At 48.0% G+C, this 26,147-nt stretch overlaps 1 protein-coding gene across 1 annotated transcript in view; it reads left to right on the top strand.

The window, feature by feature from the left end:
- Nucleotides 1-25,818, top strand: part of APBA1 (amyloid beta precursor protein binding family A member 1) — a 64,257-nt gene extending 38,439 nt beyond the window's left edge. Inside the window, exons 5-12 of the mRNA XM_058565698.1 lie at nucleotides 5,556-5,588; nucleotides 6,610-6,696; nucleotides 7,294-7,479; nucleotides 11,154-11,333; nucleotides 13,619-13,831; nucleotides 22,459-22,578; nucleotides 24,676-24,816; nucleotides 25,602-25,818. Of these exons, the coding sequence (XP_058421681.1) occupies nucleotides 5,556-5,588; nucleotides 6,610-6,696; nucleotides 7,294-7,479; nucleotides 11,154-11,333; nucleotides 13,619-13,831; nucleotides 22,459-22,578; nucleotides 24,676-24,816; nucleotides 25,602-25,673 (1,032 nt within the window). The 3' untranslated portion in view covers nucleotides 25,674-25,818. The remainder of the gene's footprint in view (nucleotides 1-5,555; nucleotides 5,589-6,609; nucleotides 6,697-7,293; nucleotides 7,480-11,153; nucleotides 11,334-13,618; nucleotides 13,832-22,458; nucleotides 22,579-24,675; nucleotides 24,817-25,601) is intronic.
- Nucleotides 25,819-26,147: the final 329 nt, after the last annotated feature.

The following is a 26,147-nucleotide window of genomic DNA, read 5'->3' on the forward strand; positions in this document are numbered from 1 at the left end:
CAGAGCAGAGTGAGGCTGCAGATTTTATAGTGCCCATCCAGGAAGGAAGGGAGAAAGAAAGCTGTGGATTTATTTGGAAATCCTTTTAGCAATATCCTCACCACAAACTGATAAGTAATTTCTGCCGTGATGCTCCCACCAAAACAAAGGCGGAGGGGTTTCCTCCTTTCCTTCTGATTCCTCCTTCCTCCCTCACTCCCCTCAGGGGTCCCCATCTGGCCCCTCTGTCTTTCCTCTGCCTACATTGTTTGACCCAGTGGATGCAAGTGAGGCCTCCCTCACCGTGCGTCCCGCTGTGGCTGTGGTGTTCATGGTGCTTCGTCCCTGAGGGAACACCGAACCTGAAGCTTATGTTTCCATTTCAAAGCAGTCTTTAATTTCTGTTCTGTTTGTCGACTGTGTTGCTCATCACTCACATAGCACCAACTGTATACTAGAATTGATTATTGCTTATTGGATTTACACTTGGAGTTTGGAGAAGTACAATTTTCTTAATTGAACAAAGAATTTACAGATTTTTTTGCTAAAGGGGAGAGAATTTGGAGTTGTGGTTTGGCCGGATATTTTCTACTTAATGTGAAAAGAAAACAAAGGAATTTGGCTCAGAAAGCAAACTGTCCCTATGCAGACCCCTGTGATGGGCATTTTAGGAGATGAAAATTAACCAAGAGCAGCCAGTCCTTGACCCTGAGAAATGTACAGTCTAGTAAGGGAACCAAGAAGAGTGTTTAGGTAACAATAATGCAAGGCAGGCTGAGGAAGCTGAAATTAAAAGCCTTTTCCATCTACCAGAATATAAGAAATAAGGTGCGTCTGAATGCAATAGCAGAATTAGAAGACATCTGCCATTTTTTACAGTTTTTTTTTCATCTTTGGACCCTCCCTAATGTATCCTTTCTGCCTTTGCTCATCATTTTTGAGAAGAAATAATATCCTTCCAGGAAGCCCCCATATAACTTAAGAATGCATTAGAGCAGTGGTTCTCAAAGTGGGGTCCCCGGACCAGCAGCATCAGCATCACCTGGGAAGTTGTTAGAAATGCAGATTCTCAGGCCCCACCCCAGTCAAACTCATGGGAGATGGGGCCCAGGAACCTGCATTTTCGTAAGCCCTCCAGGAGATTCTGATATACACTACAATTTGTGACCCACTGCCTTAGAGAAGGGTGGACCTTCCAGCCTCATGGAGCATCGTTTCTCTGCTCTGTGGCATTCCAGTCAAGCCAAGTGCTTCTCACTGATAGGGTTCCACTGGCAAAAAAGCTCAAGAAATGCTGCAAAATAATCTCCTTTTTGGGTATTTGCCACATACATTTTCCTATCAAAGGCTCTGAGAAGTCCCATACTAAGGAGATTTAATTCACTTTGTTGAACTTCTGGTTAAAGTTCCCATAATTATTTGAACAGAGAATACGTTGTCACTGTGGGATACCTTAAAGTCTTGTTGCTAGGATTCTCTAGAACATGTTTTGGGAGAAACTTCTGGAGAGCTTTGCCCTACATGCTGTCGGTATCTAAAGCGCCCTAGATAGAGACACACCCTCCCCCACAGTGTGGGAACTTGCCTGACCCCTGTCTTGAGAACAGACTTGAAGCCAGTGCAGCCAGCTCACTGGTCTTCCCTTCTCTTCACTACATCTCCACACTTCATTCCACTCACTCCCTCTTCGTTCTCTCCTCTTCAGCCAGAAGACAGGGTGACCTGCTGGCTCCTACCTGAGCCGTAGAAACTGCCTCTTGTCCACACAGAGTGTGGGGTGTATGTTTCCATTCTTTCTACATTTGGGAGGCTCGTGGAATCAGGTCAAAAATGATTTTTGGTATTTTTGGGTTCATGCATTTTTGTAAGGAACATTCATTATCAAATATTCTTATATCTATCTTTACTAGTCTGTCCCCCAAAATCAGATTTTTCCATTCTTTTCTGATTTTCTTTAAATGTAAAAATTATGAGTTAATTATAGAACTCAAATTTCTATCATTGTAGCTTTAAGCCATGTACTTTCCTGTCTGACTTGAAGAAGTCTATGATCGATAAAGAGGATATTGACACTTACAGCAGGCCCTTCACATACGTGCTCTCATTTACTCCTCAGAAGGGAGGGGGTAGGGAATCCTGTGAGGTGGGTATTATTAACCCCACTTTACAGGCAAACTGAGAAGTTTATAGATGAGAAACTTACCCAGGTCACACAACCAGCAGCTTGGAGTGTAGAGTGAGATTTCCAGGGTCTGAATCTCTATTCTGCTGCTTGACAGCTGTGTGACCGTGGGCAAGTTAATTAGCCTTTCTGTGCCTCAGTTTCCTCTTTTTTTTTTTTTTTAATGAGGAAGATCAGCCCTGAGCTAACATCCGCCAGTCCTCCTCTTTTTGCTGAGGAAGACTGGCCCTGGGCTAACATCTGTGCCCATCTTCCTCCACTTCATATGGGACACCGCCACAGCATGGCTTGACAAGCAGTGCATCGGTGCGTGCCCGGGATCTGAACCGGTGAACCGCGGGCCGCCGCAGCAGAGCGCACTCGCTTAACCGCTTGCGCCACCGGGTCGGCCCCAACAGTTTCCTCTTTTGAAAGATGAGGATAATGTAGTGCCTGCCTCACAGGGTTACTGTAAGCTTTTACACTGATGTACATAAACATGCCTAGGATACTGACACAGAGCAAGCGCTCAATGAATGTCAACTGGGGGAGGAAGAGCTAGAAGGGTCAGGAGGATCACCAGCATGACTCACCTGGAGGGTCTTAACAACAGTCAACAGTCAGTACACATTGTGGATTGGGTGATTGGGTGGACGGTACCACAGTTTGTGTCCTTTGCACCACAGCCTGCTGGGTGGTAAGCCATCATCAATCCTATGAAACACAGGACTTGAATGGATGTTGTCATTCTTTGCTTTAAGATGCATGCTGGGACCAGCCTGGTGCAGTGGTTAAGTTTGCACGCTCCGTTTTGGTGCTTGGCAGCCCGGGGTTTGCAGGGTCGCATCCCGGGTGTGGACCTATGCACTGCTTATCAAGCCATGCTGTGGCAGGCGTCCCATATAAAATAGAGGAAGATGGGCATGGATGTTAGCTCAGGGCTAATCTTCCTCACCAAAAAAAAAAAAAAAAAATGCATGCTGGCCTTATGTTTCTCTTGGACCTCTCTGCTACTCCAGTTTCTCGTTCTGCCTCCGACCCCTTCATCATTTCCAATGTTATGTCTAATTTTTAATTATAATTTGTTTTGGGGCACTTGAAATATCATCAGTGATTTAAAGATGGTATTACTCTAAGTGCATAAAATATTTTTAACTTCATAAATGTATTTCAGAATGCCTTTCATGAAACTTACTTTGCCTTTTGAATCTTCTTCCCCATCACCCATTCCAGTAGAAAACAGAATTTGGGCATTCCATTGGTGGCAGACTTATTTTCCTTTGCAAGGGCCCTTTCAGATCACTGTTCCCTAGAGTGAAGAATTTTGACCAATAGCTGTTAGGTTTTGGTATCAAAAATAATGGAAATTCATACATTACTGCCATATCATATCAGAAGAGGTGGCAGAAGACAAACATTGGGATCTCACAGCAGTCATTTGTCATAAGGATTTTAACTGACAGGTCAGAACACGCCCCAGCAGGACTCTCAGATTCCACGCAGAAATCTGTGTGGTGTGACATAGGATAGCATCAGCCTAGGGCCACTCCTCAGATGCGGAAATATTTCCACCGTCAGGCTCAGCGATGAAGATTACACTTGTGGTTACTGCCCTTAGACTTTTCCAGAGCAGACTGTTCACCATGAACTCATGACCACCAGTGAGAGCTGTGGGGTGGCTGTGTGGGAGTGGGGCTGCCCTAGTTTCCTGGGTATCCCAGAGAGGAGCTATTTGGTGTTTGGGTGGGTGACTCACCCAGTTTCTCCACAACCAGGTAGTACAGACACCACATTTTAGTCATTAATGAAATAGAGATGTGTTGCTGAGAGCAAAAGATCTTTTCTGCCAGGTGAGTATGAAGGAATGTGAGAGAGCAGGTCTTCCTCCACCCCACCCCATCACCACAACAGCGTTCATGGTTTGGCCGTTGACTCACCATCATTCGTACAAGATCCGTGTATATATAGCAAGCCTTACCAAAAGCCAAGAAATTGCATCCTAACAGAGGTAAATTATAAATTTAGATTATAAATCATATTACAGCGAACACAAATATAGTGCTTCTAATGCACCAGGCACTATTCTAAGAGCTTTGCATATATTTTATCCTCAAAACAGCCCTATGAGATAGGTACTATTTTTATCTTCATTTTACAGATGAGGAAACTGAGGCACAGAGGTGTTAAGTGGCTTGCTCTAAATCACACAACTGTAGGTAGCAAAGCCAGGATCCAGTTTTAGACAATCTGGCCCCAGAGTCTCTGCTTTTGTCAACTATTCTATCTTCTGCTTATAAGAAAAAGGCGGAATGTTACATCCGTTTCTAGTTAGGTATAGGCTATATTAATATTACACAAATTTAAGGCAAGAAGGATTACTAGAGATAAAGAGGGAGAACAATGGATCAGTTCAACAGGAAGATATAACTATCTTAACTATATGCACCTAATAACATAGATACAAAATAGATAAAGCAAAAATTGACAGAACCAAAAGGAGACATGGACAGATCCATAGTAACACCTGGAGATTTTAACATACCTCTCTCAATAAATGATAGAACAAACAAAGAAAAATTAGCAGGTACATAGATTTGAACAATACTCTTAACCAATATAACTGACTTCATTGACATTGGTAGAATGCTATTCCCAACAACTACGAATGCATCTTTTGAAGTCCACGTGACACATTCACCAAAGTCAGTCATGTTCTGGGCCATACAGCTAAGACTCATCAAATTTCAAAGGATTGAAATTAGAGTATGTTCTCTGACCATAGTAGAATTAATTCAGAAATCAATAATAAAAAGATAACGAGAAAATCCTCAAATGTATTAAAATTAGTAACAGTTCTAAATAATCCAAGATGCAAAGACAGAGTCTCCGTGGAAATTAGAAAATGCTTTGAATGAAATAATTAAATTGTAATGTGTCAAAATTTGTGGGATACAGCTCAGCAGTACTTGGAGATTCATAGCTTTAAATATATCAGAAAAGAGTTTGAAAATCCAGATTTTAAGTTTTCATCTCAAGAAGCTAGAAGAAAATCAGCAAATTAAGCCCGAAGAAAGTAGAAGGAAATAAAGATACAGGCTGAAATCAATGAAACAGAAAACAGGCATACCATAAAGAGCATCAACAGAACCAAAAATTGATTCTTTGAAAACATGGATTGCAATTAAGTAGAGGAGGCGCCTCAGTACATTTCCTTCCTCCTACTGCCCCAACCACCACCTAAATTCTGAATTAGGAAATTGATTATAGCGTGGGATTTTTTAAAGCCAGTCCTCCTCCCACAGAAACGCCTTATACTACTACCAGTATTAGTTGGTCAGTTCCCGTTTCGACTTTTGAGTCTCTGCAAATTCTTTTCTAACTGTTCTCCTGTCTCTGTTTGTTCCATGCTAAGCAGATGGCCCAGAAATTAGCCAAAAGCAGGAAGAAGGTGCAGTACAAACAACGTCATCAGCTTGGTGTTCTGCCTGTTCTTTTCATTTCTTTATGTTTTGCCTTCTTATTATTTCGTGTTTTTGTTTTCTGCATCCAGCAAGTTTTTGTTCAGATTTCTTTTTGAACCGCCCCATAAGCTAACGTTTCTCAAAACTCAGTTGCCTAAAGTGGCTGTTTTCTGTTGCTCATGAGTCATTTCACTTCAGAGGAACGACAGGGAGCAGATTGGAGATGCTAAATGAATTGTACAGTCGTATGGGAGTTCCCACCATCCAGGAGCGTTAAGGTGGCAGGGACTCGGGTCTGCTCAATTACAGTCACGTTTGATTTGTGGATTTGTCAGATTGCTGGATGCAAAAAAGAAAACTCGCTAATAACCACACATGTGCAGAGTTCAGCCCTAAATGAACCAGACTGGTGTGCTTTTTTGGTTGTGGAGCTTCTAGGTGCTTATGACCTACCCCTGGGACGTTGAAGCACTGGGGCTCTTTCTAAATGGGGTGGTGTCAGGAGTGGGTACTGCTTCTCTGTTGCTGTGGTGGTGTGTGGACATGAAGACTCTCTTACCAGAACTGCCAGGTGACTTCATTTTGCACCTGCTGTGAACTTGGTCCCCCATCACTTGAGCAGGTACAGACTCCAAGTGACTTCCCAGGAGCCTGGGATCTGAGTCATTTGCCCATATTCTTTTAATCTCTTGGGCTCAGAAACCCTTGCAGAAAGGGCCATTCATGATCATTGTTTGTAGAGTCAAATCTACTGCAGTGAGTTACTGCTTCCACAGGGGACAAAGCAAATGGGATTCCCAATTTTTCCCTATAACCTGGAGATGCTAACTCTGATCCATGTGTCCATCCTTTGTGTGGTCCCTTCAGCCTTGGCAGTCTAATTCTGGAGTCTGCTTTGCCGTTCTGGTGACTGTGTCTCGATGCCTCTGTGTGTGAGCTAACCTTGCTCCCAGGCACCTGGGTTAGAGTGATGTACTAAGCTTTGCCGTGGTGTATTTTTCTTCTCAGGCTCCTGAAGGTGAATCCCAACCAATGACCGAGGTGGATCTCTTCATTTCTACCCAGAGAATCAAAGTATTGAATGCTGACACACAGGTATTGGCTGGCTCCCACTTTTCCCAGGGGTGGGGCTTAGCAGCTGGCCCCTCAGAGACTGCGCCCATGTCTGCAGAGCAGCTGTCCCCTCAGAGACTGCGCCCATGTCTGTAGAGCAGCTGTCCCCGGATGCTGGCTTTCACACAAGCTAGAAGGCAGTGTGTGCAATGCCTGCTGCTGGGGGGAAGGATCAAAAGGAAAAAGTAAACCATGGATGTTGTTTGCTAATAATTCTCATGTTTTTATCGGAAGATTCATGAACGTGAACAGATTAGCCTTTTAAGAAATTTTGTTTAAAATCACACACACACAAAAATAAAATACAACTGTCACATGTAGACTTTTTATTGTTTTTTTTTTAAACTTCCCCACCAGAGATTCTACTGGTTGTGAAATGATTGATATTTATTTTCACATGCTGCAGACCACTTCCTGCTCTGGGCTATCATTAGCCAAGGAAATTGCCCTCAGGCCTGGATGGGTGCATGTAAATCTGCCATCAGAGTCCGTGCTTGGCTGGGCTGTGGGGCGGCAGACTCTCTCATGGGCCATTAGGTGCTGTGCTGGACGTACCATCCTCTCCCTTCCGCCGTCCAGGAGACAATGATGGACCACCCTCTGAGGACCATTTCCTACATCGCAGACATCGGGAACATCGTCGTGCTGATGGCCCGCAGGCGGATGCCCCGCTCCAACTCCCAGGAGAACGTGGAAGCCTCCCACCCGTCCCAGGATGGAAAAAGGCAGTACAAGATGATCTGCCACGTCTTCGAGTCTGAGGACGTAAGGGTGGCCTCCCCTCCTTATAGTCTGGGCTGCCCTTGGGTGGCCTAATTCTCTCTATTTCTCAGAACCTAAATCAGCCTAATTAGTCATACATGAAACAAATATTTATTGAGCACTTACTATGTGACAGGCACTGTTCTAGAGCTAGGGATGTACGGTTCAGTAAAATAGATAAGGTGTTCATCATGGTTGTAGGGAGACAAAAGAAATAGATACTTATACTTAATGTAAAGTTAGGTAGTGCAAAGTTCAATAAGGAAAAATAAAACTAGGTTAGGGGTAGAGGGATGGGCTATTTCAGGGAGGGTGAACAAAGTCCTTTCTGAGGAGGTGACAGCTGAGCAGAGACCTGAATAAAGTGCGAGTGAGGAAAGAGCAGGTGCAAAGACCCTGAGGCAGGGGCCTGCTGATGTAGTTTGAGGAAAGGCACAGAGGACAAGCCACTGGAGAGCTGAGAAGGAGAAGAGTGGGAGGAATGCAGTCAGACCCGTGGGGGCCCGAGTAGGTCTCCACCTGGTCACTAGGGCACTTCGGAAGGACAATTCTTGGTTGTGCAGGACTGCCCTGTGGGCTCCAGGAACGTTGGGATCCCTGCCCCTACCCACTCCCAGACCTTACAAAAACCAGCTGCCGCTCCTGTCACAAAGCCAGTGATTCCGAATCCCCATGTCTCTGGGTGATCAGTCAGCAGAGAAAATTAGTTTACAACAGAGACGGGGCCCTTTCTGCCATTGGGCCTTCTCCCTCAGTTGTCCCTGGGTCTGCTGGCGAGACCACCAGTCTTCAAGCTACATTAGCACCCAAGCTTCTCCCAAAGCTTGGCAGGCCTCAGCAGCTCCGTTCTGGGCCAGTCTCCCAGTCCCCCAGTGGTTTTGAAAGGCAGAGCCCCGAGAGGGCCGTGTCAGTACTATTGACTGGCTATTTCTTCCTCCAGCCAGAGTTGAATAAGCTCTGTAATTACCTGTGGTAGCCTTGGTTCCTTAAAAGAGGCCATTTTTCTCCCAGAGCGAGTTCATCTAGCTGCAATAAATTGCCTTCCTCCAAGAAATCAGGAGTCAGGCACACTGCTTTTCTCCCGGGTACCAGAGCTGGCGTGGCTGCAGCCACAGAGAGGGGGGAGACACTCACAGGTTTTGTACCATCCTTTGCTGGGCTGGTTCTTGAGAAAGCGGCCCCAGGGACAAGGTCACTGAGAAGGCAGAGAGCTAGAGGTGCCTCTCCAGGACATTCTCCCCGCTGTTCCTTTAAGACTGCGGCCAAACTTTGCAAACTGGGGGAAATTGAGTTTTAGAAGGTGTTTGGAAAGTTCCAAAAGAGATAGATTTAGAAGCTCAAGCATCGTGTGTCCTGCAGGCCAGTGAAAATGTGGAGTTAGCTCTGCTCACCAGGGACGAGCATCCCTATGTGACCCTCGGCCACCTCCACCAGGCTGGAGCTCCTCAGGAGGGGCTTCTTTTCCTTGGGGTTCCTGTGGGGGAAGATGACGAAAGGAAAGGATGGGGAAGCAAGAGTTAGGACATGAGTGGACCTGGGAACCTTACCCCTTTGCTTCCGAAGCAAAGGACAAAAAAAGAGCGTTGGCTGCAGACTTGGGAGAGCTGGATAGGAATCCTGCCTTCACGTACAAGCCGTGAGGCTGCAAAGCTCGTGTGCAGTGATAGTCCCTCCCACAGTTCGGCTGCTGTGCGGCCCCAGCAGATATTCAGATAGTGCATGAATATCAGCCTGGGTGTTCGCCAGGTGCATCCCTTGGTCATGGTCTCGGCGTGTATTTTTCGGTCCACCCGTCCACGCGTGCCTCTGATGCCTGAAGCGATGTCTCACTCCCTTCCACTTTTACGGCAGGACATAGGGAGGTGGCCCTTGATGTGACTTGAGGCGTGTGAAGTCACCAGGTTCTCAGAGTGAGAAAAGTTAAGCATATCTTTTCCCACAGCCAGCCACACAGAAAGTTCTGATTTCACTGTTATTTAGCTGCTTTTAGCAAAAGTTAGGGAAGATAGGGAAATGAAAGTAGAGGTTAGAAGTGTGTGTGTTTAAAGCGTCACTCCAGAGATTTTTTGTTTTGGTGTTTTTCCACTCATTAGAATTTCACAGAGAGGCAGAGCCGTGTGGTGGGTGGGAGGGTGGGCGCTGGACTCAATCTGCTGGGATTCAGCCCCCCGCCCACCCCCATCCCAGGGAGAGGGCAACTTACCCTCTCAACTCCATTTCCTGATCTGTTCACTGAGGACAGTAAAAGAGATACACAGTTCCAAAGGCTAAAGAGCCCCGAGGAACAAATGGGATTTTCATAGTCAATTGGCTGATAAACCTGCCCTGAACTGCCATGAGGCAATTTATAGGATTTGTCCAGCTCACAGTGACTCTTACACATTTTGCCGCAGGAATATTACTGTGTTCATTTATAGGGCACTTCCCCGGACCCTAAAAGGGTTATTACATAATGTATATAATATATGCACCCCGTTACCTTTCTAAAATCTGAAAATTTCTAAATTCTGAAACACCATTAGCTTCAAGAGCTTAGGCGGCCGGCTTGCGGACCAGTCACACTTAAGATCAGACTTGATGTGAGGAGTCATGTGATGGCCCTTGTATAGCATTTAATGCAGCGCAGGCATGTAAGAAGTGCTCAGTGCTGCTGGCTATCCAAGTCAGAGTGTCAGTTAATTAATGCAGGGAAATGTTATCGAAGTCCAGTGCCCGAGAAAGAACAATGGAAGCAGAGTTCCTGTCCTGGGAGCTGTGTGACCTTGAGCAGGTTGCTTTGTGTCTCTGGGCTTCAGTCTCCTCACATGGAAAATGCAGGGTTGGACTAGATCAGAGTTCTCAACTCTGTTGGACCCAACAGTCCCTTTTTACAACAAATATTTTGTAATGTCCCGTTACTATCCTGAATTGAAATTCATAGATAATATAACCCCCCCTTTTGAAAGTTTTTTTAGAAAATAAAGTATCACTGTAAATGTAACACAAAGGATAAATAAAAGGAAAGCAAGCTAAAATAAAATTAAACTTACTATACTATGTCAGTGCTTGGGCCCAACCATTCTGGAAGGAATAATGGAGTCATCAGATGCGTAAACCTACTTGATTAATAAGTCTAGAAATGAGAATACAGTATTCAGCTGAATATTGTAAACTCTTTCTATCTGACATTTTGACTTGAGAGCTAAATAAGAAATAGGTAAATAGATAAGACACACACACAGAATCACCCCACAGGACAGCAGATGTGCAGGCTGATAATTGTATTCTTGGAACGTTCAATGTGTATTAGAGCTGTGCAATTAAAGTCTTTGTGTTTTTATGTGGATTAGAGTTGAGTCCTGGACTCAGATAATTAGACGCAGGTGTTACATGTACATGAATGTCCAGTGGGATATTTGAAAATTGTGCCGGATGGAGAATGACTCATTGTGTAGGACTCGCCTTTGCTTGGCAGTAAGTCCAGCATCTCTGACTCCTGTCCAATGAATGCCAGTAGCTCCCTTACGATCATTGTCATAATCTAAAATGTCCCCCACGTGTTTTGAAAATGGCCTCTAGCAGGCATTAGTGCCCGTGTAGACCCACTGGCCTGGCTTCATAATCCTGAGGAGACCCAGGCCGCCCACCCACGGCGCTGCCCTGTTGACCTCCGTCCTCCCTCTCTGGCTGCACTCTAGGCCCAGCTGATCGCACAGTCCATTGGGCAGGCCTTTAGCGTGGCATACCAGGAATTCCTCAGGGCGAATGGGATTAACCCCGAAGATCTCAGCCAGAAGGAGTATAGTGATCTTCTCAACACCCAGGACATGTACAACGACGACCTGATCCACTTCTCCAAGTCAGAAAACTGCAAAGATGTAGGTACTTTCCTGAAGCTGTTCTCTGAGCTGGGCCAGCCAGGGAGCGAGGGCAGCCCTGCTGTGGAAGTGAGGGCGGGACGGGGTGGGGGGAAGTAACGAGTGTGGTGTTGGCAAGACGTTGCTTGGGGCTCAGGACCTCTCTGGCTCCTCACACATGAAGCTCTGTTGTTAAATGACTGCAGTGAGGCACAGCGTCCTCTGCTCCCGGCAGTCCTGAGCTAATATTAGGGTGAGTTCTAGTGGCGGATGAGACCTGAGCATTGTCTTTACAAAGCCCACAGTCTAGGAAAGGGCACCAAAAAATGTTGGATGATGGTGCTGGGCACAAGCACTAGTCAGAGACAACTGTGCTTGGCTGCTGGAGCCGATCGGGGGCCTCCGACGATGAATGCTGCGCTCCTCCAGGGGCGGCCCCGGTGCTTTGGGCTGAGCTCTGCGGGAGTGTCTGGAGGAAAACAGCACCGTCTGAGCTGTCTGGAGGTTGGGTGTTTTTTGGAAAGGGTAGGAATGTGCAGAGGGCCGGGCCAAATAACGGAGCGTGAAGGTCAGAAAGCTCGGGAATTGTCTGGGGAGCCGTGAATGAGGCAGCGTGGTTGGAGCAGGGGGTGTGTGTGGGAGAGGACGTGAGGAGGCCAGCATGGGGTTCGGGTCAGAACTAGAGGGCTCGCAAGTCCAGCTGAGGGGCTTCAGCTTTCATAGGTAAAAGGAACTGTCCTGAGAAAGTGATCTTTTTGTCCCCTAATGTATGTTAGGTCTCTTAGTTTCTCTCGAAGCAGAGCCTGAGACAGGGATTCTTATTCACGGGATTTTGGGGGAGAGTGCCCTCAGGAAAAAGCGAGTGTAGGCAGCAGGATGATGAGGATGCTAAGGAGGAATGTGGCATCACCAGGGGTGAGCTTCCTTCTGAGCCAGAGAAGCTCTGAGTCACAAATCACAGGACAGACTTGTCCCACCTTGGGCCGAGGGAGCTAGCAGGCGTTTGTGCCCTGTGCCAGCCAGTCACCAACACCAAGTTTGGACAGGTCTGTATAGGTGTGCTCGGGCTGCCGTAACAAAGTACCATAGACTGGGTGGCTTCAGCGACAGAAATTTATTGCCTCGCAATTCTGGAGGCCAGAAGTCAGAGATCAAGATGTCAGCAGGGTTGGTCCCTTTTGAGGAGAATGAGGGAAGGATCTGTTCCAGGCCTCGCTCCTTGGCTGTAGATGGCCATCTGCTCCCTGTGTCTTCACACTGTCTTCCTTTTATGCATGTCTCTGTGTCCTAATTTCTCTTTCTTATAAGGATACCAGCCATATTGAACTAGGGCCCACCCCAATGACCTCATTGTAACTTGATTGCCTCTGTAAAGACGCTATATCCAAATAAGGTCATATTCTGAGGTACTGGGGGTTAGGACTCCAACATACAAATTTTGAGGGGGACACAATTGACCCCACAATAGGGGTGTCTCCATTGGGTAGTTAAGGGACCAGCTGTCCGCTTCAGCAGCAGCAGATGGGGACACTGGCTTGTGAAGGGGACTTTGTCAGGCCCCAACTGCCACCACTACAGTATGTATTTGAGCATATGTATATCTATGAATACGAATAACTGTGCTCTTTGTTGGATGCTTCCAAGAAGTGTCTTATCCCTCTGTGGTGTCTCTGCACACCTTACCAGACTGTAGGTATCCAAGACTAACTCCCGTCTTCTCTGCCCTGCCAGGAAGGCCACAAAAAATTATGCATGTTCAGAGCATAGTCTTCCTGTTTGCACTTCCAACGTTTTGGTTGTGATAACTTGAGCATCATTTTTTTTCTTTTTCTTCAGCTTTCTTCTTGCAGAGAAGGGTTTCTGTAACGTATGTTTATTTATTTTTAACTCAAGAGTCTTAAAAGTTGGAGAGAATCTGTGAAGCACCATGGGATGGGGGAGCCTGTGCATGGAATCCAAAAGCTATTTCTGGAATCCATAACATGCCACCAAAACTCCCACGGACACAGCCTCTTTCCCCCCTCACTGGGGCTGCAGAAGAAAGGTGCCCCTCAAGGTTGTATTGCCAAGGCGAGATTGCTCACGTGAAACAAGAATTACAAAAAAGGGTGGGGGCTGGGTTAAATCGTTTCTTACAAACCCCAAATGCCCTGGAGTACAGAGAAGACGGGACTCGTTTGGGTTGGAGTCATCAGGGACATGTCTTTCTTCTTTAGTCAAGATGGGAAGAGGGGAGATGCTTTGATTTCTGTTGCTGCCCTGAATGGTGGCTGATCCACGCTCTCTGAGTGCTTTTCTCCTTGCAGGTCTTCATCGAGAAGCAGAAAGGAGAAATCCTAGGTGTGGTGATTGTGGAGTCTGGCTGGGGATCCATCTTGCCAACCGTGATCATAGCCAACATGATGCATGGTGGGCCTGCAGAGAAGTCAGGGAAGCTGAATATCGGGGACCAGATCATGTCCATAAATGGCACCAGCCTGGTGGGCCTGCCTCTGTCCACCTGCCAGAGCATTATTAAGGTACGTAAATGAGAAAAATCAGCTTCTGTTGTAGACCTGAAATGGCAAGAAGTGTGACTGCAATCTAGTCATTAATATTTATGAACATATTCTGAGTGTCAGGCACTGAGGGGGACACAGATACAAAAGGCGTGGACTTCCTCTCAGGTTGTTTACAATCAAGTCATTATTTACAGATTCCTCTCTGAAACTATGTTTGGATCAAGGATGGTGTATTTAGCTCACTTAACAAACACTACTCTCTAATACGATGCCCATCACAGACATCACTAATCGATCACAGCACTCTCTCCCACTGAGCCTGGACTCAGCCTCAACAGAATTTTCCTCAGCTCAGTAATCCAGACAATTGCTTACAGTCAGCTAGATGTACTTGGGATGATTTGCCATCCCTGTTAAGAATCATGGAAACGCTTCAAGTTTGAGAGCACTTTTTCCTTCACAGTGACCATGGCTGTGATCCAGTTGAGTTTATCTTCCCCCAGAACCTGTGTAATGCAATCCACACGTGCCAGGCACTATAAAAAGGAGATGGTACAGTCTGTGTTCTCATTCTCACACCTGAATGAAATTACTTCTTGTTCAACCTGAGCTGATGCTGTTGCATAAGGCTGAGACAACCTACTTAAAAGAAAATTAAGTGCCAATATTTGAGGGGAAGAAATTAGGTTTTCTTAGAAATGAAGCATCCAGGTAAGTCTTTCAAGCACATTGGAACTTGCTGACTGCATGACCAGTAGGAACAAGAATATTTCTCCTCCACTGCAGTATCTGTAAACCCCACTACAGTATCTGTAGGCCTCACTGTGGTCCTGCAGGCAAACTGGGATCCAGTGACTTTCCGTGGTCCCTTGGGGTTTCCTGAAAGACTGTCAGCTAGAATGTAGCTTTGAGAGAGAGAGAGAATTCATATAATAGTTATTCTAAGCAAAAGAAGATCACAAAAGCCAACATCCTTGGCCCAGGGGTCAGGGGATGAGAGGTCAAGGTGAATGTGTGTATAGGTTGCAGAGATGGGTGCCTCTTTGTTTGTAATGAGACGGATTAGATTCTAATTCCTCATAAGATAATCACACCCAGAAAGAAATAGTCCTCTTTGGCCTCATTTAGTTTCTTTTTTTTTTCCTACATCTTCCACTTAAATTCTACTTCTTGCTTAATATTCATTAAAGATAAGATTAAAGCATCTACTTTGAACATGCACATTCATTCAAACATGTTTAATTGGGCCTCTCTTAGGTGCCGAGCTGAACTATGGGGGAAGCCAGAATGACAGTATGCGTGTGGAGGATAATTTATCAGTGGAAGAGTTCACTGGGCCCTGATGGCAACATAGAGATGAAATGCTATGAGCATTTAGAGGAGGAAGAATTTTATCTTATTTTTAAGGTGCTCCTTGAAGGAGGAGGACGGCCTCGGTGGATAGCAGAAAGGAAGGGAGCCTTAGGGAGTTCCTGCTTGAATTGATGGGCAGTGGGCTGGTTTTGTGGCAGGGAGAGACAGGTCTGAGCCTGGCCTGAGAAGACTAATCTGGTGGTGTGACAATGTAGAGAGTCCAAGGGTGGGCAGGGGTGAGGAGACAGGACCCATCGGTGTTTGGCATCTCACTCACACATGCCAAGGTTCACAGATGCCCTTTCACACCAGTGAGCAAGTTACTTATTAAACATCTGTGCACACGTGAGAACCACCGAGGGGCTGTGAGAACCAGAGACGCATTAGATACAGTCTCCGTCCCAAGGAGCTTGGTCTTGTTGGAGAGAAGTAAATGGAAGGATTGATAGCTAACGGAGATCTAGTGCCGTGCACCTGGCTCCATTCTGAGACTATGCCTGTTCACTCACAGAACCCTCACAGCAGACCTCTGTGGGGTGGGGTCATGCCCATCCTACAAGTTAGAAACTGAGGCACAGAAAGATGATGTAATCATTCAGGGTGACATAGCTGGTCAGCGGTAGAGCCAGGTCACTCGGCCACCGTGATATGGTTTCAGCAGGGTGTAAGGTCAGACCCTGGGGCAGTGGGTTTCATCTAGGGGGATCTTGTCCCCTCTGGGGGAGGACATTTGGCAATGTCTGGGGACAGTTTATGTTGTCACAACTAGGGAGGAGTTTTTGCTAGTGATATCCAGTGGGTAGAGGCCAGGGATGCTGCCCAACATCCCACAATGCACAGGACAGGGCCCACAGCAAAGGATTATCCGGGCCAAATGTCAATAGTGCTGAGGATGAGAAAGCCTGTCTTCAGGGTATAGGAGTTCAGATGTGGGAGACAGGGGAGGTGGGTGAGAGAGGGTAGCAGTTGATCTGGGTCTGAAAAGGTTTGGGAAAGAGGAGCGGGAAGAGGGGATAACTTGAGTGAAGGTAGGGCCCCGCCTGGGTGGGCATAAGCAGGGCTTCCTGAGGACTGGCAAGTCTGTACACCAGTGCCCATTACACACCTGCCAGGCGTGAGTCACCTCCCTCCTCACGACAGACAGCGCATGAGAGTGGGGAACGGAAAACACCCGGTTCATAGATGAGTCATCAGAGACTCCAAAGGCGTAGACGACTTGCCCAGGACCCCCCCCCAGCAGACAAACAAGTCCAGATCCCTGTGTCCAACCCTCCCTCCTCTGCAGACAAGATGAGGGAGGCTGTGAGACCCAGGAGGGCAGCGCTGACTGCCCTGGTACCACACAGGGACTCGTCTTCTGTAGGGTGGCTCACCCGTCAAGGTGGAAACAGAGCTTGCTCCGAGTGCAGTCGGAGCACCGTCTAAGCAGTTTCCTAGGGGAAAAGGATTGTTTGCGCAAGTAGCTGACCTTTGATGTCTGTAACGGAGTCTCTGTGGAATCAAAATTAAAAGGCCCTGTGGTGATGAAAGAGATGTCACTGATGAAGATGGAGAGTGAGAAAAACTGCCTTTGTGGCCACCCTCAGCAGAGGAGGACTCAGCGGGGCGGGCCCCAATTAGGACAGAGCTGCGCTTCCTCAGTGCCCAGGAATGCGCTGCCCTGTCCAGTGGAAACAGGTGATTGGCATCCCCGTGGTCCTCCCTGGCTGGGAGGAGAATTTCCTCACTGATTCCAGCTAGACTTGCCAGTACCAAAGGAAGGCTTTTGGTGAGTTGTATTACTGGTTTTAAATTCTCTAGACAACACACCCTTTTTGCGTACACCTGAGCAGATGCTCACACTGTCCCTCCCTCACCCCCCTGGGCCACTGCTGGGGAATGTTCCGGGCTTCCTCAAGCCTTCACTTTAGTATTGCTTGTTTCAGTGTGGTGTCAGTGCTCCTTTCGATGCGTTTAACAGGCACCTCTTGTCCTGGTAGATGGTGCTTCACGAACGTTGATTTCAGTCACCCGGGGGTCTTGTTAAATGCAGGTTCTGATTCAGCAGGTCTCGGGAGGGAGTCTGCATTTTCACCCAACTCCCAGGTGACGACATCTCCAGTCTCCAGCTGTGCTTTGAGGAATGAGAGTCTAAAGTGATATATTCTGTGTCTGCCACTTTAATGCATGTTGACCTTTTTTCCGCCTAGTTACAGGAAATAGAATACATTTCTTTTTTTTTTTTTTTGTGAGGAAGATCAGCCCTGAGCTAACATCCATGCTAATCCTCTTCTTTTTGCTGAGGAAGACTGGCTCTGAGCTAACATCTATTGCCAATCCTCCTCCTTTTTTCCCCCAAAGCCCCAGTAGATAGTTGTATGTCATAGTTGCACATCCTTCTAGTTGCTGTATGTGGGACGCGGCCTCAGCATGGCCGGAGAAGCAGTGCACCGGTGCACGCCCAGGATCTGAACTCGGGCCACCAGTAGCGGAGCACACACACTTAACCACTAAGCCACGGGGCCAGCCCTCGAATACATTTCTAGAATAGAGTTATAGGTATTATTTCAATTGCTTTCTTCCCCAGCTCTTATTTTTCCTTCATAAATCCTAAAGCGTGTGCCACATAATGACATTTCAGTCAACAACAGACCACATATACCATGGTGCTCCTGTAAGACCAATACCACATAGCCTAGGTGTGTCGTAGGCTATACCATCTAGGTTTGTGTAAGTACACTCGATGATGTTTACACAACAACTAAATCGCCTAACGACACATTTCTCAGAAGGTATCCCCATCATTAAGAGATGCATGACTGTATTGGTAGGCTAAGCCTGTTAGCATTCTGCCTGTTCATGCCATCACCTCCATGGTCCTGCCCTCTAGATTTCTTTTTTAAACTAGAGCACCACTTCCCCTTCCTTCCCTGGGATCATCATGGTTCTGCTTTCCTGTTGCTATAGAGACCATTCTGGCTTCTCTCCCCTCCCCTCCTCTCTTCCCTACCCTTCCCCTCCCGCCATATTTCTGAATTTGCTGCGCCATTCCACCGTTGTCATGGGGACGCAATGACCATTTATCTAATTGGCACCTCCAAAAAAATGGCAGCTCAGAAATCTTAAGTTAATGGGACCCAACTTGAAGCATCGATTAGCAATAGCAGAGCAAATGCATAGTTATTTCAAATTGCCATCTCTCTAAGCCTCATCTTGTAGCACATTTCCCCAGTCTAGAAATTCTTTCACTGAGGGACAAATCAAGCATCTTAAATCAATTCTCACTAAAGGGAAGAACCCACCAGAGCAATGTGAACTCTTTAGGTAACATTGAGAAAATAGAGTCACTCTCTTGCTTTTCCGTATGCTCTGTAAGGTTTTCCTGTACCTCACCAACATATCTGAACAATCCCAGCAGTTAGTAGGTGTAAACATTTAAAGCAGGTGGCTTGATCTGAAGGGCTGTGATTCTAACAACATGCTCCTCGTTTTCAGCGTTCTTTGCTCTTGTTTCGCACAAATTCCTGGTCTCATGGTGTGTGATTGTGGCAAGAGGGAGGTGAAGGGACTCACACCCTCTGGCTGCCCTGCCGTGTGCCCCACAGCTCCCTCCCCCTACCCCCACTCCGAGCTCCTAGAGGCCCAGCTCCACCGACTCCCAGTGTCTAACACGTTTCTTGGCACATCGAAAGTGATCAATAAATATTCACTGATTAAATGAGTGAGGAGGAGGAGGCACTCAAGGAAGAGAGACATATATGCATGAATGATGTCTGAGCACCCCACCCCAAAAGAAGCCTGTTTTTAATTTTAGAAATAGACGTTTTCAAACGTAAGGTTGAGATGTGGTGGTATCAGCAAATACATTTAGGAAAGAAAAAAAAGCATGAAAAGAGGTGAAATCATAGAAATTAGAACTGGAAGGGACCTTAATGGGTGTCACCATTTGTTTTGACAACGAGGAGACTGAGGCAGATGAAGGATAGAGCAGAGTGTCTAAGACCCCACGGCCTGTGGTGGCAGAAACACAACTTGAGCCCAGGTCTTCTAACATAGCAGAGTCCTCTTCACCAAGCCCTGCTGTCCCGCTGTTGGAGCAGAAAGCCTGAGCGTCCCCCTGTCTGTTGGCATGGACGATGGGACCTACTGTTGTGAGAAGGCCGGGATCCCCCCACGGACCTCCCTTTACCCTGGGAGACTTGCCCTCGGCTCATTCTGCTGTTCCACTTTGAAAACATCATTTCTTTAACCAGAGAAGGTTCCCAGAGGTTTCCAGAAACCACAGAGAGACGTGGTAACGCCTACCTGTGTGTGCACCCCGAGTCACCATAAGCCAAGTTACAGCCACTGGGAGGCTCAAATCCCGCAGAAAACAGAGCAATTCAGAACACCGAGGAAACAGGCCGAGACTCGGGAGGTGGGAAATTAAATTGAGCCCCATTAAAATTCACATGGTGAGAGGAAAAACTGGACTTGATCAAAGGCAGTGGGGAAGCCAGGGGCCAGGAGCCCTGTAGAACTCTCGCCAGGTAGGAAAGTAAGCTGAAAACACGGCCCCGTGCAAGGCTAGAATAAAAGGTTTGGAGGCACAAGTTCCTTCTTCCGTTGCTCTGCTTGGCCTCTTTGTTAAGCAAGCCTTATGAATGACACACACTCTACCATTGTCTATATGGGGGATTGTGGTGGAGGAGAAAATGCTGTGGGTTTGAATACAGACAGATCTAGGACTGAATCTTGCTGTGGGTGAACTTGGGTGACTTCCTTAGTATCTCTGAGCCTCAGTTTCCTCTTCTATAAAATGGGCATAATTATAGCTGCCAGTTTGTCAAGGAGATTAAAGGAGACAGCTCCTGTGACTCTCCAGGTCCGTGCCTGGTAAGAGTCAGTGTTCAGTGACAGGTGGTGCGGCTGGTTTCATCATCAGGATGGTTTTGATGGACAGTCATCTTAGAGGCGCTCACACGCAGTACAGACATGGGGATGGCTGACAGGGCATCAGGCCACCCAACTCTCCCACAAGCCATCACTGCCACCGTGACGTGGCTAGCACTTGCTCTCACAGAGCACACTGGCCACAGGGGTGAGTAGTAAATTGACATCTTTGGCCCTGATCATCCCCCGGAGAAATTGTCACATGGGTACAGGTGAGTTCATTGTTCTGCAGTGGTATCTACACCAGTTCTCACAGTTGTGTGTGTATCACCAGGAAGACTTGTTAACACATAGATTATTGGGTCCCACCCCTGTAGTTTCTGATTCAGTAGGTCTGGGTGGATCCTAGACTCTGCATTTCTACCAAAAGGGGCCAGGTGATGCTGATGCTGCTGGTGTGGGGTCCCCTCTTTGGGAACCACTGGTATATGCCTGTTGGCCAAACATAATAAAGCCAGACAACCAGGGACAAAAAAAAGCCTGTCACCCCTCAATCTAAAGTGTATCTTTGTCACTTAGAAACAAAAGGTGTGTGGGTCACTTCTGCCACTCAGAGAGGCAAGGCTCACTCTTGCCACAAATTCTGTTGGCACTGAAGTCATCTATCACGTTTCACCTCTCTGCTTGGCAAGGCGCTTGTGAGGAAGGCAGAGGCCTGAGCAGGGGATGCATCAACCCAGTCCTGACCCCACAGAGCCTTGGACAAGGCAGGTTTTATGTCCGTGTCTGTGTCCTCATCTATAAAATGGGAAATAGAAAGCCTGACCTCCCCCAGAGAGAGATTTTACAGACTGGTCAAGGAGTGATGGTAGTGGGGGCGGTGGAATTTGCAGATTTCTCTTTACAGAATAAGAGGCGATCACCTTTCAGGCTGAAATGGATTTGTCGTGTTCTCCCAGGTCTCTCTTCCCACTTCACCCGTCAAGGGCACACACTGGACCCATTTGTGAATTGATTGGGTGCTGTCTCTGGGGGATACTGTGGTCTTGAGTCCACAGTATTGGGTGGAATAGAGCCCACCTTTTACTGAACACCTGTGCCTCCTCTCATGGCTGCTCTCTCCTGGAGGAGAGGTTGCCCCCCCACCCACAGTAGCGTCTTTCAGGAGCAGCTTCTCCCCCTCACCTCTGACCCTTTGGAGGAGAGGGGCTGTGGCTGACCTTGAGCCATTTCCCAGTCAGCTGGCCTCGCTAGATGGGAGTCCAGGGGGGCAGGCGTTTCCCACAAGAGTGCTGAGCTCTCCCCCGCCCCAACTCTCAGAGCAGGACCTGGGGCAGCAGGGTCTCCAGCCACAGGCTGTGTAATCTGTTTCCCCCAGGGTACATAAAGAGCGGCTTTGTCTCTGTGTGCCGTGACTTGAAACAGGTTGGAAAGCACCTACCATCGTCTAGACGACCCGGCGATCAGGAGTTAGCTGGGGCGGAGCAGGCAGTCTCAGGCAGACCTGAGAGATGGACGTTGATTTCAGGGCTGAGTGACTCTGGTGGACACCCCCCTCTTAGGTGAACCATCCCCTGCCGGAGTGAGGAAAGTGTAGCTTTGTGATGGTTTTTTCTAGGGTGCTCTGAGCAGCCCAGGGCTCTGGTCACTGCTGTGCATGTGCTCAGCTTAACAGAGTGGGGTGGAGGACGCTCTCGAAACAGGCTCTGAAACCAGACCGAGTCCCCTTTTTACCTTTAAAGACCGACTTGCATTACACTCCGTTCTGACTTAGAGAGAGGGCGTGTTACCAAGGATCGTGGAACCACAGACAACCTCCGAGTCTTATTCCTTCTCCTTCCTTCTCCCCCAGCACCCATCCCACAACCTTCACTGATTGGAGTCCTGCCTCCGCCTCCTGCTTCTCCCAGGTGTTTGTGGGACTGTTGATAAAATCGCTAACAGCAGAGAGAAGAGGGAAGCCAGAGCAGCAGACACAGAGATAACAAGCCCTGATGAATGGGCCCAGTCGCCGTGAATCAGACATCCTTCGTTAGAAGAGGAGGAATTGCTCGAGTTTGCCTTTTGGAGAAAGTCTGTTTCCCACTTGTCTGTCTCCCAACCAGGAGAAAGATTGTGCATTCTTCATCTTTCACACCAAAAAGCACAGGTGGCAGTTTTCCTCGTAGTTGCACAGACGACCACTTTTTTCAAATCCCTTGAACACAGCCCATTTCCCCAAATGAAGACAAGTGCCTGCAGAAACCAGTCTCCGCGTGGACGAAGGGCTCCGTGTAAACAGGCGGTTCACAGGCGGTTCTCTTCCCAGCAGTGGATGGTCCTGTGGGCCTGTGTGTGGCAGAGACTTCACGGGGCCCTCTCCTGCCTCTGGTGCTGTCAGCTTTTCTCTCTTCTCTCCGCCTCCATGGCACCATACCCACTGCACTTTGTCCATGTTTCAGGGCTTGAAGAATCAGTCCCGGGTAAAGCTGAATATCGTGAGGTGTCCTCCAGTGACCACCGTGCTCATCAGGAGGCCAGACCTTCGCTACCAGCTGGGCTTCAGCGTCCAGAACGGAATTGTAAGTATAACCCCACACCCTTTTCCAGAAGTCTGACAAATGAGACTGTGGCACGGTATTTGGGTTTTTTATTATTATTTATTTTTAAGCTGGTCAGTTCCCTGAAAGAATCCAGCAAGGAAAGGGATGAGTGGGTGAAGGCAGGCTTGGCGTTCTCCGTGGACAGAGAATTCTGTGCCTTTCTACGTGAGAAGAGAGAGGCCCTTCCCAGAGCCGTGGCCCTCGGAGCCCAGCGTCTCTCCGTGACGATACAGGGTGGCCCTCCCAGCTGCCAGCTTGAGATAGTTCAGGATGTACCACCAACGGCTTCCTTCCCCTCCAGCCCCAGGGCACTGCCACCCTAAGTCCACCCTGGCTGCACACGGGAGCCCCTGCAAAGCTCCCCGGTGACTCCCGAACAGCCCAGGCTGAGACCCTGCTCTCCTGGCTGTTGCGCATGAATGATCCATGCTTAGCCTTTTTAACCCTAATTGGCACTTTAGGGATAAAGGGTATTTTCATCACTTGGATGTCTGCCTTAAAATAATACTTCCTTTTTTTTCTTTATGTGGTAAAATATACACAACGTTAAATTTACCACTTAAACCATTTTTAAGCGTACAATTCAGCGGCATTAAGTACATTCACAAAGGGGAGTAGCCATCACCACTATCTCTTTCCAGAACCTTTTCTTCACCCCAAACAGAAACTCCATACTCAACACTACTCTCCCTCTGTCCTGGTTTGCTTTGTGCTGGATTCATAGCAATCCTGGACTTTGGTGACAAATCTGTTCTCTATCTGTAACCTTCTCAATTTTACAGATTTTCAGTGTGCCGTCCCTCTCTTTGCATTCATCTTTGCAGACAGGAGAACCCTATTCTTTTTCCTCCTTAAATTTCCCTTAAGAGTTGTAGGTAATTAAATTTTTATTCCAAGTATGTTTCAAGGTTTAGAAATCCCCTTGGCGTTCCCAGTCAGAGTTGAACTTCCAGCCCGCTTCATGTATGCTCTGCCCCTGGAGGCCTCGTCCGTCCCCTAGGAGAGGAGCCAGGGTTCCTCCTCATGCTTTTGGTCGGACATCCTGTTTCTATCTGTTTGTACTTCCTTGTTTGCTTTGTTCTGATGTGAAGAATGTTAAAAGTTCAAATATGAACAAACAGTTGTTATATAACAGATGTGGGGCCCTCAGTTTTATCTAAAGTGTGGGAAGCACCTAAGGAAAGTTTAGACCCCAGGGTACCCAAGGGGCTGAAGGGTCCACAGGCTCACAGACACAGGAAGCCTGTTGTCACAAGATGTCACAGTCTGCATGGGCTTTTAAGTAAAGGTGCACAGTCTGGAGTGAAAAGTCAACTTCGTAAATTCAAAACACATTCGTGTAGGAAATTTCCAGTTGCTTTGTGTGTGAGGTGGGAGTGGCTCTACCCCGCAATGCCAAGCCCAGAGCCCGCCAAGCCCCGGAGGGCTGTTTCCACCAGCCTGCAGCCTCTGTCCACTGTGGCGCCTGGCTGTGCAAGGACAGAAACCAACCACATTGTCGTTTCTGCGAGAAGGAAGTTTGAACAAGGGCACTGAGTTGGGAATGGCCAAAGGAACATCTCCCCCGCAGCTGGCTACACTCTGGAACACAAAATGGTGTTCCAGCCCCACTGTGGCTCCTGTAACTGTGACGCTAAAAAGCAGGCTGCTACTATTATACAGTTCAATGTTCGAGTCCCAGTGGTGATTGTGGGAAATAACACCGACCTGGGTTACCCAGTCTGACAGTTTGTAAACATTGGCAACTTGGTGACAGGCCCAACCAGCTCTTTTTACCAAGACCCAGCTGGGAAGAAAAGTAGTCAGAACTCAGTGTGATGTGATATCCAGTGACATGCTACGTTCCGTGTGCAAAGTGTGTGAAAGACGTGGCCGTGGAACCAAGAAATAGAGGAACCCTATTTCTTGTGAGAAGAAACAAAGAGATTTAAATGCCCCAAACTGAACCGTGGCAGCTTCTTAGAGAGGAGAATGCTGGGGGCAGAGGGTTCCAGAAAAGATAGTCTTCTGTCCCCACCCATTTCTGTGACGTGTGGTGCTATCTGTGAGGACTAACTTGGCCTTTGACCCTGACAGATCTGCAGCCTCATGCGAGGGGGAATAGCCGAGCGAGGAGGCGTCCGCGTGGGACATCGGATCATTGAAATCAACGGACAGAGTGTGGTCGCCACCCCGCACGAGAAGATTGTCCACATCCTCTCCAATGCTGTGGGGGAGGTAGGAGTGGGGTACGGGCTGGGGGGTCCTCTGGTGCCCCTCGCCTCATGCTCACCCAGGCCCTGAGCAGGCCTTCCAGGAAGTGTCCTTCCCAATCCTAAACCCTCCTCAACAACCAGACCAGTCTCTCCGACCAGATTGTAAACCCATTAACGAGTGGTATCTGAGAGCAACACCTTGAAATAAGATCAGGTCACCTTGAGCCTTCTTTTCCACCATTATTTGCTCACCTGCTCTTTTTAACTCACGTTCGCGTAGCTTCTCTCCACGGCTGCCCAAGTTCTCTCCATTTTTCCCAGCTAATCTCACCAAATGTGCCTAGAAGATTTAAGTCTTAGATTCAAGTCTGATCAACAGAACAGGCCTCTGGAGGCAGCTCTCGGGTAGGGGCTCCCCTGAGGTCCTAACGGCTGTTCTAGGCTGATCTGCTGTGGCCGCCTTAACTTACCAGGGCAGGAGCCGTCAGAACCCTAAAGTCGTTCTCCTTCATTTTAAGAGTTTTCTCCTTTTAAAAAAAGGGCCTGGTTGAGAGCAAGAGCATTGGACTGGGAAAACAAAACTCTCCTGGTTTCCACCGTTCACTCTCGGTCTCCCCTAAGCTTTTAGAAAGCCGGTGGATTCGCTCCTCCTAAACGCCACCTGCATCAAGTCCCTGTTAGTGGTGGGGTGGGGGGTATCTTGAAAGCCCCCCATGGTGAGAGTGCCACCTCTCCCCTCAGCCCTAGGGCAATGCCCACACAGCCCCCCGAGCCTCAGCTCCCACTCACGTGTGTGTCTGCCCTCAGATTCACATGAAGACGATGCCGGCTGCCATGTACAGACTGCTGACAGCCCAGGAGCAGCCTGTTTACATCTGAGGCCGCCCCGCCTGGCGGCATGCATGGAGGACTCTCCTCACTTGTGGTTGTGTTTCTCGTGCTGCATCTGTGTGCCCACTGAGACGTTTCCCTCTCACGCCCAGCATTCGGTTTTACACAGGAAGGAAAGAATCCAGAGACCTTTTCGCGCCACCACCACCACCCCCCCCCCCCGACCCCCCCACCCCGCCCCGTTCGAATTTTTTTTTCACAGCAGGGAAGTGCATACAAAAAGGAGGATAGAGAGTAGCCAGGATCCACCCAGTATCCACCCAGGACCACCCTAAAGGGCCCTGGGGGGTCCTGAGGAAGGCTGTCACTGCCCTAGGGGGAATCCTCCCTTCTTAAGAGACGCACACCTCTTAGAAGGAGCTCCTGGGGGCAGTGAAGAAGCTGATTGAGCAGTGCCTACAATCCAGTTGCTGATCTCTGCTGTCCTCAGGTCAGTTTATAGGAATGTGGTAGTGACAGTGG

The sequence above is a fragment of the Diceros bicornis genome, chromosome 22 (genome assembly GCF_020826845.1).
Source record: "Diceros bicornis minor isolate mBicDic1 chromosome 22, mDicBic1.mat.cur, whole genome shotgun sequence".
NCBI classification, from domain to species: Eukaryota; Metazoa; Chordata; class Mammalia; order Perissodactyla; family Rhinocerotidae; genus Diceros; species Diceros bicornis.